Consider the following 14613-nt stretch of genomic DNA (forward strand, 5'->3'; position numbering starts at 1 on the left):
TAGACCCATCCTAGATTTTGGCTGAACCTTCTGGTGGCCGAGTACATCAAAGGACACAGGACAAGGAAGTGTTGGTGTTTTGGCTGCTTTCTCTTACTCTTCTTCCTGGCAAGTTTATCTATCATGTTGCTATCCTGTATTAAATGCAACTTCTTCAGGATTCCAATGCAATCTGAAAACCAGCAGCTCTCTAGGAATCCTCAAGGACTCCAGCCCCAGTCTGGGAGTGCTGAAACAGCCAGCCTTGTGGATGAGACAACTACTAATTCTTGGCCTTTTTGTCAGGAGACAGTCAGTGTTGGACTATCCAGACCACACATACTCTCAGGCACTCTGACATATTCCCTATTATTGTGTGTATGTGTGTGTGTATACATACATATTCTGCGAGATCTGTTCTTTAGCAAGTCCTAACAAACACACCAAGTCTTTATCAGGGTAGAAACCACTAGGTCAATATGTTATTTTGAACAAATAAACATACACAAGACGTTTTGTAGATACATTTTTTATTACTTCATATGGACATTAACAGGACAGACAGAAGCAATATTTCTTATTTTGTTCTAAAAAAATTCCAAAATACTGTTGTTATATCATAGTCATAAAATTTTTTGAAAATATTAACTTGACAAGTAAAGGCAGAAAATAGTTTCCACAGATGACTGAATTTTACATAAGAAGGCAATGTTTTTTTCACAGAACAATGAAAATAGTAAAATTTATGGTACATATGTTTCCTTAGAAATCTCTGTTCTACTGTCACAAAAGTTTGTAAAAATGAAGATAGTGTTTTGTTTTTTTCTGTTACTACTTTCTATCAATAAGCCTTAAATATAAGCATGTGCATTAAGATGTATCTAAAGTTTTCTAAACCAGATATAATTTCCTTTTTTCCCTAAAAGAACAGACTAATTGATCAGGAGGTATTGAACGGCAACAGCACACAAAACTGCAATAAGTGCGAACCCTATCAGAAGGGTAAGAACGAAGGTATCATCACTCATCTCTGTCTTGCACTTTTCACCTTTGTCATTATGGTTGCCTTTTCCTTTACTCCCACTGCCTTTGCCATGCCCTGAATGATGCTTATAAGTTGAGAAAAGAGCACTGGGACTATATGGCCCCCACAGCTCTTGAAGACCATTGGAGGTTTCATATCGGCGTCCTGCACAGACCTTGAAGCGGTAGCGTGAATTTGCATGATAGTTGGAAAAGGAAAAGGAAGTGTTTGGTCCTTTGTAAATCTAAGGAAAAAGGATCAGATGAAAATTATGGTTTTCTTTTCAATTAAACATGCATTGAATAGGTTTTTTATAACAAGAGAAATGAAAATAATTTCATGTACATGTTCATAACAAAAGTAAAAAATTACTCAATGTTTCTAATGTTCTGAGGGAATTCAGTATTGATTAGATAACTTTGTTCAACAAAGCATAGCATACCCTACAACTGTTATATGCCCCAGTACAGGGTAACGCCAGGGCCAAAAAGGGGGAGTGGGTGGGTAGGGGAGTGGGGGTGGGTGGGTATGGGGGACTTTTGGTATAGCATTGGAAATGTAAATGAGCTAAATACCTAATAAAAAATGGAAAAAAAAAGTTTAATTCCATTATGGATTTAAATCATGAGTTATGACCAGTGAGAATCAAGAAATATTATACAATTCAATGATAATTATTTAATTAAATGAACATGCTAGTTGTCTCCAAATAAAGATTAGGTACATAAATGGTAAGGATGAGATGGAAAATTTGGGATAAGATTTAGTTGTTTTACATACCTTCAACAATAACTTACTCCCTGCCAAAAGGGCAACCTTTAGCTGGACATAGAACTATAATTTTATTTATTTTTTAGTCCTCACTGTCCTGTAACTCCTCTCCCCTTTGATCAGGCTGGCCTCAAATCAAAGTCCACCTGCCTCTGCCTCCCAAGTACTGGGCTCAAAGGCATGCTCCACCACAACCTGACATTTTTTTTAAAGCAAGTTCTCTACCTTCAAAGTTGTTGCGTAGCCAAAGAGTACCAGTATCCTCCTGCCTTTACTCCACAAATGCTCAGGCTACAGATATATACTACCATGCCTGGCAAAATGGTGAAGACTAAATCTGAGAGAATATACCTGATTAGCCTTTTTCCCGGTGGTGACTTGAAGACAATAAACAATGGGATCACCTTTAATTGGCTCCAAAGACTCCCATTTGATCTCACAAGAGTTGTTATTCAGTGGATGTACTTTTGGTGCTAGGGAAAAAGGTTACATTTTAGAAGGTCTATTTTTTACCTAAACAATTTCAAATGTATTGAAAAGACTCATGCAACCACACAATCATTACAAACACATGTAGACCGAATATTAGAAATATATAACCATTCTTTAAAAGGAAATTTATGTATTTTGAGAGAAGGTCTCACTATGTAGCTGTGGCTGGCCTCGAACTTGTTATGAAGACCAGACTAGCCTTCAAGTCACAGATATTCCCCTAGCTCTGGCCACCTTGTGGTGACATTAAAGGCATGCACTACCACACCCAGAAAACTACATTTATTATTGGAAATAATTTTGTTATAATATCAGGCATCATGATTGTAGAAAAATTTTAACAAAGTTAATAGTGCTTCTTTAGATTTTTCTATTCAAATTTTATAAACTTTAATAGTGCCTCTTTACTTCGAGAACAATCTCCATTGTATTTATACGATAATGTTGTGCATGTAATTTCATATGAATAAAAAATTATTGTAGGAATTCAGGAATTATGTGACGCAGAAAGGAGTGATTTCTTTATTTCATGTTCTTATTCTCTACATTTTAAGGGATAGTAGTCAGAAAAGAAGGCATTATTGTCATCTAAGCATGATTATTTTAACTTGAGTGCATTTCAGTTAGCAGTATATTAAAGAGGAGTGATTTCATATCAGTGTTGAACTTGGGGGCTGGAGAGATGGCTCAGAAGTTAAGAGCACTGTCTACTCTTCCAGAGGACCTAGGTTTAATTTGCACCTAGGTTTAATTTGTAATTCCAGCTCCAGGGAATCTGACACCCTCACACATTTGTACATGAAGGTAAAACATTGATGCCCATGAAATAAATAAAAACAATGACTGAATTCCTAAGGAAATACCAGATCAACCAAACATCCCAACTGGGAAATGGAAAAGCAATACTCAAATCCAAGGTTCTGAGAACTGCAGACTTGTACACACTGTCAGTGTGATACATAGTATTTTACTGCTCAAAGTGTAACAGGCCCCCAGACCTTAGCACAACTGACTCCACGATGGAAAACTCAGGGTGCACAACTCAGTACTTAGTGTCACCTGCCAAAACTAAAACAAAGACCTAATCCACTAAAATCCATAATTCTGGAATGTCTCTGAATGTCCTAACCTTGCTTTTTAGGTTCTGTAGTTGTGCTTCTAGCTACCTAGTCTTGTTAACTAAAGTTTGTCCACCTGGGATGTGGTCTTTTAGCTTAACAGGTGACCCTGAGAAAGGCTCAGTGGTATGCTGGAATCCTAAACACCAAGTGGTTGGCTAATAAAGACTTCTGTTGCTCATGTCTGAGCAGTCCTCGATGGTAGATACCCTACAACACTTATAAGGAGAGTAAGTTCATAGTTTTAGAAATAAACTTATTAAAGTTACATATTAATTGTAGTTTGGACAGCATAGCTACACCTGCTATTTGATTTCTTTCACTACAAACCTTTTGCAAAAGTGTATTGTGTAGCACTGCATGGATATGAGGATGTGGAATGTGCACTATTATGGAAATCAAGAGCCTGAAGTGGCTCTGCTGTGGACCTGAAGACTGGTTTTAGTTATAGTATCTTCCATCTGTGGAACTAACCATCTCACTTCTTTTTCTAAAACTATATTAGATTTATTAATTCTATTTTATGTGTATTTTACCTGCATATAGGTATGGGTAGCAGTGTGTATGCTGGTGTTAACAGAGGTCAGAGAGGGCATCATATCCCCTGGAACTGGAATTATGAATGTATGGCTTTGAACCACCAAGTGAGTACTGGGGATTGAACTTGAGTCCTGTGAAAGAGGAACAATTACTCTTAACCTGTGAGATATCTCTTTAGCTCCATGTCTTAATCTTAAAAGTGGTAGTGGTGAAGTTAGATGATCTTTAAGACATTTAAAAATTACTGACTATGGGAGTTTTATTAAACCATTTTTATGGTTTCCAAGACATGGTTTCTCTGTGTAGGCCTGGAAGTCCTGAACTCTGTAGACCAGGTTGATCTTGAACTCAGCCACCTGCTTCTCCTTCCAGAGTGCTGGAATTAAAGACATGAACCACATCTACTGGGCCTGAAATCTTAATAAATCTTGCATTGTCCTTTAAATCTCTAATTAAGCATTATATTGTTTGTGGAATTTTCCTATTTTGGAATTTTAAAAATTATTACTGCTAGTTTCATCTTAAGATATAATTTTAAATTGTTTATTTTATGTGTGTGGAGAGTTTGCTTGCATAAATGGTATGTCTGCACCACGTGCATGCCTGGGACCTGTGGAGGTCAGAAGAGGGCAATGGTTCCCCTTGAACTGTAATTACAGACAGTTGTGAGCTGCCATGTAGTCAGACGACGGGCATCAAACCCTGGTCCTCTGGAAGAGCATCAAGTGCTCTTAACCGCTGACCCAACCCTCCAGCCCCAAGATTTAATTTTTAGTCTGCAAACAAATTAACAGGTTTCCTCATGGCCTTTCATTGCTTTTTAGTGTTGTTTAATTTCCTCATTTGCTGTTTATCCCAGCTTCCTGCTCTCTCATGCTACTGGGACTTCTCTACCTCCAGCCTTTCCCGTTCCACTTTCATAGTATGTGTTCTATGCCCTCCGTACCCTTTCCTGAGAGCCTATTCCCCACCTTAAGATTTCTAGTTTCCGGGCCTCTACCAAGAGTTACTGTCACCTAAATATATTGATATAAAAATTTAGAAGCAAGAGTTTTCATAAGCAGTACATGTGGCATAGGTCATAGGTCTTTCCGAGCCGGGTCTCCTGTCTTACTCTAGAATTTTCTGATTACTGCTCAATTCAATTCATGTTCCCTGGAAGCACCAGTAATATGGTTAGTGTCTTTGTATGCCATTTACCTTTCAGTGCAGTGGGTGGGGACTTTGTAGTAGTGAAAGTGTAGATGTCAGACTCTGGTCCTTCCCCAGCTTCATTACATGCCTGGATTTTAAACTTGTATTCTGTATACTCACTCAATTTTTGCACTTTGTGAGTCACATCCGGCCCACGGTAAATGACAGAAAATCTGAGAGAAAGAAGATAAAGATTAAGGAGACAATATAATCATCAGTTAAGCCCAGGAAGACAAATTAAGCCAGTAAGGTAAAGAAAACACAAGAAAACAAAAGGCCAATAGAAATCAAGGCGGTGGTGTGTGTGTGTGTGTGTGTGTGTGTGTGTGTGTGTGTGTGTGAGAGAGAGAGAGAGAGAGAGAGAGAGAGAGAGGGAGAGAGAGAGAGAGAGAGAGAGAGAGAGAGAGAGAGAGAGAGAGAGAGAGAATATGAGAATATGAGAATATGCCTGACAGGATACAACAATTTAAATTTCTTTTTACTGCAGTAGATTTTAAATGGTAAAAGTAATTACCTGCCAGATCGATCTTCCATTAGTACGTTGTAGTTGATAAAATTGGCAAGTGTTTTTTTGCTTGAGACAGTGCCCCATTTGAGTCTGAGACTCTGGTGTCCATAGACCACACAATTAAGCTGTGGAGGCTCTGGTGGTAGTGGTTTGGTTTTGCATCTTATTGATGGGCTAAAAGGGCTTAGTCCATAATGATTGATAGCTTGAATTCTGATTCTATTGGTAAAAGTAAAATGTATGAATTTATATTCAATAAATGAAATTATTTTCTTCATGTAAGCCAATAGAATGATGTTCATCCTGATCACAAAACAGTTTTCCAAGACATACCTACTACTGAGAATTATTGATGAAAAGCAGACATTGGCTCTTACTGTTATCAAATTTCACCAATTAAGAACTCTTTTCAAGGGACATCTGTGTGTATTAAATACACAAACGTGTCTGTGCTCAAAATTCTCAACATTCTCTTCATTTACCCAAAATAAGATATGAATGACTTACCTGTATGTAGTATTAGGTTGTAGATCTTTCAGAACATACTCGGTTATTCTTTTGACAGTCACAACTTTTTTATCTCCATATTCAATGTTATATCCAGTGATAGGAGAGCCATGACAGTCTGGCTCCTCCCAGCGGATAGCTATGCAAGTTGATGACAGCTTGGCAGGCACTTTGCTTTCAACTTCTTTTAATACTGGAACCATTGCTGGGACAGTTCCAGGTGTAGTCACTTTTGCAGTTCCTCCAAACATTCCAACCCCAACTATATTCACAGCCTGAAAAACACAGGCTTGGTTAGCAATGCCTTTCAACCATTTCCCATGCATGGACCATTTTGTTGTATATGAAAACAATGAGTCCTAAAGACATAGTCTAACCACTTGGTTCTCTGTCACATATTCTAATCATATGGTTTTGTGTCAGAGAAATAAAAGCTGAGACTTGCAAGCTGCATTTTTTGGAATGTAAAGAGAGCACACAAGGGAAAGAAAGTCAAGAGTGTTGAAGTGGACATTTAAGAATCATTATACCCCTGAAAGACTCACCTATCACTTCACTAAGCTTTCCCCTATTATTCTTCATGCTTGAGTCTCTCTCTATTAACAATATTACCCAGTTAATCAATTTCTGTTATCTTGGAAAAGCATTATTTTTTGTTTTTGCTTTGACAGTAAAAATACACAAATATCTATAACCTATTTCCCTCTGAAGACAATCTGTAAAGTCCCATCCCACAACGAGGAAATCGCCATTCATAAAACCCCCTGATGTTATTCAGAATTGTGTGCACTTATTTGTGTGTATACTTACGTTTTATTCAATGACTACGGCTACTTCAATTTTAAGAAATTTTTTCTCACAGGTTCCCTTATGTTTCTCTTATAGCCAGTCTCTTCCTACACTGTCCTTCTTCTAACCTCTGGAAACCACTAATTGCTCGTCATCATTACTACAATTCTGGTATTTTAAGAATATTACATAAATTGAATAATGCAAGAGGTAAACATTGTTGCAGGCTCATTTTGCAGTTACTGCAATTCCCTGGAGACTTTCAGCTATCGTATATATTAATAATTTGTTTACTTTCATTACTGAACACTATGTCACAGTGCAGATGGATCACTGTTTACTAAACCACTCACTTATTGGTAGATATTTGAGCTATTTTTAGTTTCTGTGTCCTACAAATAAACATAAGATGCTACTGTGCTCTTTTCAGGAAGGGTTAGAGCTCTCATCAGTAATGCGTGAATGATCAGTTTCCTCATGTCTGTGACAGCACTTGGTGTTACCATTACTCCTTAGCTTAGGCACTCTGTAAGATATGGAAAGGCATTTCATTGTGTATTTCCCTAATAGTCTATGCTGCTGAACATCTTCTCTTGTGCTTATTTGCCATCTGTATATTCTCTTCAGTCACTAATCTTAACCATTTCCTAAGTGACATGCTTCAATTCACTGTTGAGTTTTGAGAGGTCTTTATTTATTTTAGGTGCTATTTCTTTGCAAGTTATATGTATTGAAAATATTACCTTCCAGCCTTTAAGTTCACTTTCATCCTGTTTAGAGGGTAGAGAAGTAGAAGTTTTAAGCTTTGTGTAAATCAAATTCACCAAATAACTCAGTTATGTGGGCTGTGCTTTTGGTAACAAGTGTTTCCCTAGACATAAATCACAAATATTTCCTCCTATGATTTTTTTGTATAAAAACGTTTCTTACAGTTTTTTCTTGTTTATAAATTTGACATTTATATTGAAAAGGAACTCATTCATTTCTGTTTATGTACATTGGTGTTTTGCTGTGGTGTAAGATCTTGTGATACTATTGTTACAGGCCATTTTGAGCTGCTATGTGAGGGCTGGGTATTGAAGGCAGGTCCTTGGGAATAGCAGTCAGTGATTTTAACAGGTGAGCTAACTGTCCGACCTTTATTTATTTATTTATTTATTTATTCACTCAGTTTTTATGACATTCTTTTTTTTTTATAAATCTTTTTTTTTAATTTATTTATTTATTTATTATATGGAAGTACATTGTAGCTGTCTTCAGACACTCCAGAAGAGGGAGTCAGATCTCGTTACGGATGGTTGTGAGCCACCATGTGGTTGCTGGGATTTGAACTCTGGACCTTCGGAAGAGCAGTCGGGTGCTCTTACCCACTGAGCCATCTCACCAGCCCTATGACAGACATTCTTGGTGTATTGCCCAGGTTGGACCAAAGCCTGTGAGTGTAAGGAATCCTAGCATTTCAACCTTGAGTACCTGAGACTCCATGTACATGCCATTTTGGTTAGCTTGGTTTCTGGTTTTATTTTAGTTTCTATTTTCTGGGAAGGAAGATGTAAACTCACTGTTAATTTATCTTTAAATGGTTTGTAGAATTCTCTGGTGAATCTGTTTGGGACTGTGCATTTCTAAGTGGTTTTCATACAGAGAGTAAGTTTTTCATGACTACAGGGCTATTTATATCACCCAGGCTGAGGTTTAGTTCTTTGTGATTTTTGAAGACTAGTCTCATTTCTTTTGTACACACTTACATATGTAAAATTGTTCTGTGATTGTGAAAGTAATGCTGTTTTCCTGCAGAAATTAGTGATTTCTGTCTATTTAGTGCAGATGAACCTTGGTCTCACACTGAGTGCCCCCATGCCCCACAGCCCCCTCAAAACCTCCCTTCACTCTGTTAGATCTCAAGGGAGCTTCCTTTCCCAAGTGCTTCTCACCTTTACCTCTTCAGTGCTAGCAACCAGGCCTTAGGCATTCTATCCCAACTGCTCTGATTACCCCCAGCCTGTGGAAAATATCTGAGCTGGAGTCTTATGTCTCTCCCTTCAGGCAATGACTGTTCCTGCTCTGCGTCATAGCCTTCAATCTATCCTTTACTAAGTTGTTTTTTCCTGTCCTCTCCTCTATTTCGTCCTTTTGCCTCCAGTCTTATCACATCAGTTTTCTCTACCCTGCAGGGACAGTTGTTCCCTCTGGTATCCCTGATGCTCTGTTCCTAGCTGCAGACAACACCCTTCTTGTGACACAAACACACACCTCACCATTACTCAGAGACAGTACATGAGTCCCTTAAAATTTCCCACCAGATCAATTCTATCCCCATTCCTGGAACACTGGATTGTTTGATTGAGCGTAGATCTCTCAAAGACCCCTTCCCTACACTTGTTTGATTCCCATTGTTGAGGAGATAGCATGAGAATCTGAACTGCTTCCATTTTCAGTGAGTGGAAGAGGCAAACCTCCTCCATCTTAAGCAGGGAGAGCTCAGTGCACTTGCCAGGGTCCAATCCTCAGCCTGGAACACTGCAGTGATCATCTATCTTGACTCTCTATAGCTACCTACCTATAGCATGATTCACCCCATCTTCTAGATTTGGAGATAATGGTTTCCTTATACCAAAGGCCAACACCATCATCAATGAAAGTCTTTTCCCTCTCCTCTGTGAAGCATTCATATTCCCTAAAGGGGGATGCTACCATTCACTGCCAAGAGCATCTCACAGACAAAGACTTTGTCACCCTGGGGAATTAAATGATACCTCTTTGGGCTGGCCTAGCATTCTAGAGCCAGGATGTGCCCTACTCTCTTTCCTCTGTTTACATCACTTCCTGATCCTTTCTTACTCCACCACACAGGCAGAACAGCTCTGCTCAACCAGAGGAGCTGTTTCAGGAGGCCTCGTTCAGGAGCCCTATTTCAGGAGTCCTACTGATATCTCACCAAAATACTCAGCTTGATGTGTGTCAGCGGCATCCCAGTGCACCAGGAGAGCTTATGGCGTGCTGTCTGATGTACTTCCCAACATGCTCCTCCCCTTACTTCTCTCTCCTCTCTCTCTCTGTCAGAATGAGGTCCTTAGTTCCATACCTTAATTAGACTGTCTTAATTCCAATTAATCTCAAGAAATTTTATAACTCCTCTATCCTGTGCGTAACCAGCTAACCTCACTTTCCAATCAACTATTAAAAAGCATCAACAATGTTGTATATCGGTTCCTGATAATCCAAGAGTAGATCTGCTCTGTTCCTGCCGCCATGGTCTATCTGTCCATCTTCTACTGGCCGCCCTTTAGCTATGTGTGCACTTCTGAATGAACAGTGGTATTTCTTTACTGGTAAGTCAGTGCTGACAGAGATGGTTCAGAAAATTTAAGCATTAGCAGCCTGGAGAAGTGGCTTGACAACTAAGATCAAGGGCCTTCTGGAGGCCCTGGGTTCAGTTCCTAGCACCCACATGGTGGCTTACAACCATATATATTTCCTATTCCAGCGGAAATGCTGCGTTCTCTTCTGTTCTTTGTGGGCACTTAGCATGTGTATAAAAGTAAATTAAAATAGAAGATAGAGCCATTGTTCCTCAGCCATTCCTCCATCTCATGATTAACCCTTTCACAGTTATTTGGAACATAGTTTTTGTTGTTCCTGATTGTCATGATCATCCTGGACTCCTCTTCCTTCTTTGCTCTATTTATTTTCTCCAGAAGCTTCTGGCTGACAGGATCACTTTAATTCCTCCTAGCAGAGTGAACTCACAATGATGTCTTTTTTTAAAGGTTAATTGATTGATTTTAATGTATGTGAGTACACTGTTGTGTTCTTCAGACACACCAAAGGAGGACATCAGATCCCATCGTAGATGGTTGTGAGCTACCATGTGGTTGCTGGGAATTGGACTCGGGACCTTTGGTACAGCAGTCAGTGCTTTTAACCAGAGTTATTTCTCCAGCACCCCACAGTAACATGTTAAATTTCCCATTCTCCTTCAGACATTCATTCCAAGGACCCTCACCCCTTCCTAGCAGGGATACTATTAAAGACTTGGTTGACCTGCCTTTCTACCAAACCATAGAGCTTGAACTGAAAGAACAAATGCATGACCATCTTGCCTTCAAGGTAGGCCCATTCTGGTCTGAATAGTCCCCTTCATATAAGCAACAGTTTCAGTTTCCTGAAGCCAGGCTTTAACAGGATATACCATTCCTGCACATCCTAGTTTAATCCTTAACACTAACTTATCTAACAAACAAGACTGTTCTGATCATTCAGGAAAGTTCCCAACCCCCACTAATAGCCCCTTTCCAAACCCAAACCCCTTAACAACCCTAGACCATAAAGAAGTTCATTGACTTACTGTCTTGAATTCTGATGAAAGTCTGTTCCAAGGCTATCTCAAAATAAACATGTCCTTGACTTTGAGCCCCTTTGTCTTGTTTTTCTTACAGTCATTGTACATGCTTATTAAATATAATGATTACCAAACTTGAAAATTAGGAACTGACTGACCAGGCAGTATTGGCATATACCTTTAATCCCAGCATGCCAGGAGGCAGAGGTGGGTGGATATCTGAGTGGGAGGCCTGCCTAGTCTGCAGAGAGAGTTCTAGGACAGCCAGAGCTACATAGAAATACCCTGTCTCAAAAAACTAAAACCAGCAAACAACACCTTCTGTTGTTAAATATAAGCAATATTCTTAATTTGAAAATTATTCCCTTCTTGACTCTAGTCTTTACATTGGAAATTATGTTAGTATTATGTATGTGGAAAATAAAGGTTTAATAGCTATTGCCTTCTTTATAGTGAAGGGAATGTCGGGTCTACCTGTACTCTGCAAAAGTATGTGGTTGCAGGAACAAGACCTTTAACTTCATAGCGCAAGCAAGGGCCAGTGTAAATCAAATGCATGGAATCTTCAACTTGTCCCCATTGCAGTCGGTAATCAATGATTTCAGCACCATTGCATTTAGGAATCTGAAAAATGAAACATACACAGAAATTCAATTCTTTTTCTAAGTGGTCACTATATTTGATACTGTGAGGAGAAATACCGCATAAAATCTTGCAATCCATCAAGTGATACAGGATAGAGATGTGGAGAAACAAACACAGGCATGACACTGTAATAACATTAAAAGGAACAAGTTAAAGTAAGAAAAAGGACTTGCTAATTCCACATATTAGATGGATGAAAACAAATATATTAAGATTATTTAAGGTTACCATTGGTTAGTATGCTAAAACACATGCACTGGTGATCTGGGCTTTAAAACTTAAAGAATCAGCTTTGTCATGCACCATTAACAGTCTTAGCCCTCTGGGTCAATGTTAAAAAGTTACACCATTGCTTGAGACTGGGTGAAAAAAAAACAGCACAAATAAACCGATATGACTAAATAATTAGGCTAATTCTTACTTTCGAAAACTTAGTTTGGTAAGACATTCATTCACATGGTTGTAAAAAGTACATTTTAAAATCTTTTCCATTCTTTTGTACCACATTGTAGGTACATGCTGGCTATAGCAGCAGAAGCTTTCCCAATGAAGTTCTTCAGAGAAGACTAAGTTTTTGGCTGAGGATAATTTTTCTGAAGTAGAGTGCTTCCCTAGCATGTATGAAGTCCCGGCTTCAGTCCTTAGCACCAAAGAAAATTAAACTTTTTATAAATTGCTCTACCTTCAATGCCTCCGGCATTAGCTTCAAAAATTCAATTAGTTACCCATTCATGGTTTATTTTGGTTCCCAAATATATAATTGAGATCCGAAGAGCAGAGTATTGGCTCTGTTGTCTTCATGACTTCAGTGGTATTATGTCCCAGGTATGTATGTTCTACAAAGCATGGTCTGGGGGATGTAGGATCCTAATTCTAATCTATGATTCATTTCATTTTTTTCTCCAAAAAGTGCTCCAAACTAGTAAAATGTTTGGGTATCAGCAGAATGAATAAAAAGTTGAATTGGTAACATACTTCCCAACTGACAATAACACAGGTTGGACCCTTGCAGGTTAGCACAGGTGTACCACACTGAGAAGGAGGGTGCCGGGCTGGTACAGATCCACACTCCATTGACTGAGATCCAAGCTACAAATTAAACAAACATACAAATAAACAAACACATGCATGACTTTGCAGGCATGGTTACTCCTCACCTTGGCAACAAGAACAGTGCAGACATGTATTCATTCAAAGTGAAACAAAGTACAAGTGGATCATGTGAATAGTATACCTTTTAAACTCATGCTATATATTTTCATCCAGAAAGAATGGGTTCTTCGGGAATTAGTTTACTTACTGCACATTTCTTTTCAGAGCTGGGGTGCACCTTTCTGTCCTGATGAGGACCTTTTGCTTTTTTGCCACGCACATGTGCTTCCGGCTTCCCATTAACAGAACGATTGTCTACAAAACATGTAAAATGCACTCAGTTTCCCTTCCCTGCTCAAATTTTTCTTGGTAGTAGAGATGTAACCCTGTGAGTTGTGAATACTAACCACACACTGCATCATTTGGCTCCACAACAAGTCCCTGGTTTTTAGAGATGTTTCTTTAAGATAATACAACATACTGTACAGTGAGTTAGGACAACTCTTTAAACTTGCTTAGATACTCAAAGCTCATTGTATCCATTAACTTCTCAATTTGACTTAGACATTAAGAAGTTGGTTGTCAATTCCCAAGGATTCGTTTGTTAACCTTTATTCCATTCTGTTCTAAAAGGAAATGGTACTTGCTAACATTAACACATGCACACAAAGCAAAAGTCACAAGACAGGAAGTTTAGGGACAATTGTGAATCACATAAGGAAGCCTTACTTACCAGGAAGGTTGGCATCCTTGCTCTTGGTTTTACCACGTAAGGGCTGTGAACGGCAAGACTCGGGAGGAAGAGTAGGCGTCTGAATTGTCAATACATCTGAAGGCTAAGAGAATACAAAGTATTTTACTACTATACTAAATTCAAAATGAGCTTCAGAAAACATTTAGTAATATAACAGTTTATTTCAATTCTCAATTGGAGAACTTTTCCTATCTGTTTTCTTACACGGCTTTGGCCTGCAGGTGACGTGCAAAAGACTCTCAGTTTATATGTGGTGGCTGCTTGGAGGTCATCATACAGAAATTCCTGTCGAGTACCACTGTAGATTATTTTCCAGAGATTCGCTGAAGGAAGAAGAGAAATTTGGTTCAATGTCTTTGTAAATTATGTATAAATTTTATAGGCCACCATAATAGTTAATGTATGCATGATATAAAACATATATACAATCTACATATTATATGTATGTTAACAGACAACTATTTTGGGAAATAACTTGATCCAAAATGTTGTTTTAAAGATTTATTTATTCATTTGATGTACCCGAGTACACTTTTGCTCTCTTCAGACTCACCAGAAGTAGCTATCAGACCCCTTTACAGATGGTTGTGAGCAACCATGTGTATGTTGGGAATTGAACACATGACCTCTGGGAGAGCAAGCAGTCAGTACTCTTAACATCTGAGCCATATCCCCATCCCCAATCCAATAATATTTTCATGGTTGTTAAATAATTTCATTCCCAGTAGAATTAATCACAAACTGTACGTGACCAGAAAATAATAATCTCTTATTAAAATCCAAAGGAATCCAAGTGTGCTGTAGGTTTTGGTTTATAGGTGTGTATTAATCCAGATTTTCTGGTTCTGGCAATGATAC

At 38.5% G+C, this 14613-nt stretch overlaps 1 protein-coding gene across 7 annotated transcripts in view; it reads right to left on the bottom strand.

The window, feature by feature from the left end:
- Window positions 1–492: 492 nt before the first annotated feature.
- The window catches only part of Fndc3c1 (fibronectin type III domain containing 3C1), a 65537-nt gene continuing 51416 nt past the window's right edge, over window positions 493–14613 (bottom strand). For 6 of the 7 annotated variants that reach the window (XM_006528104.4, XM_006528106.3, XM_011247620.2 and 3 more), the window contains 10 exons: window positions 13960–14078; window positions 13735–13837; window positions 13210–13316; window positions 12885–12998; window positions 11739–11888; window positions 6134–6408; window positions 5633–5845; window positions 5125–5291; window positions 2126–2247; window positions 493–1247 (listed from right to left, as the gene is read on the bottom strand). In XM_006528104.4, coding sequence (XP_006528167.1) covers window positions 912–1247; window positions 2126–2247; window positions 5125–5291; window positions 5633–5845; window positions 6134–6408; window positions 11739–11888; window positions 12885–12998; window positions 13210–13316; window positions 13735–13837; window positions 13960–14078 — 1706 coding nt within the window. In that variant the 3' untranslated portion in view covers window positions 493–911. The remainder of the gene's footprint in view (window positions 1248–2125; window positions 2248–5124; window positions 5292–5632; window positions 5846–6133; window positions 6409–11738; window positions 11889–12884; window positions 12999–13209; window positions 13317–13734; window positions 13838–13959; window positions 14079–14613) is intronic. The other variant, XM_011247621.2, reaches the window with a different exon arrangement.

Source organism: Mus musculus, chromosome X (genome assembly GCF_000001635.26).
Source record: "Mus musculus strain C57BL/6J chromosome X, GRCm38.p6 C57BL/6J".
Classification (NCBI taxonomy): Eukaryota; Metazoa; Chordata; class Mammalia; order Rodentia; family Muridae; genus Mus; species Mus musculus.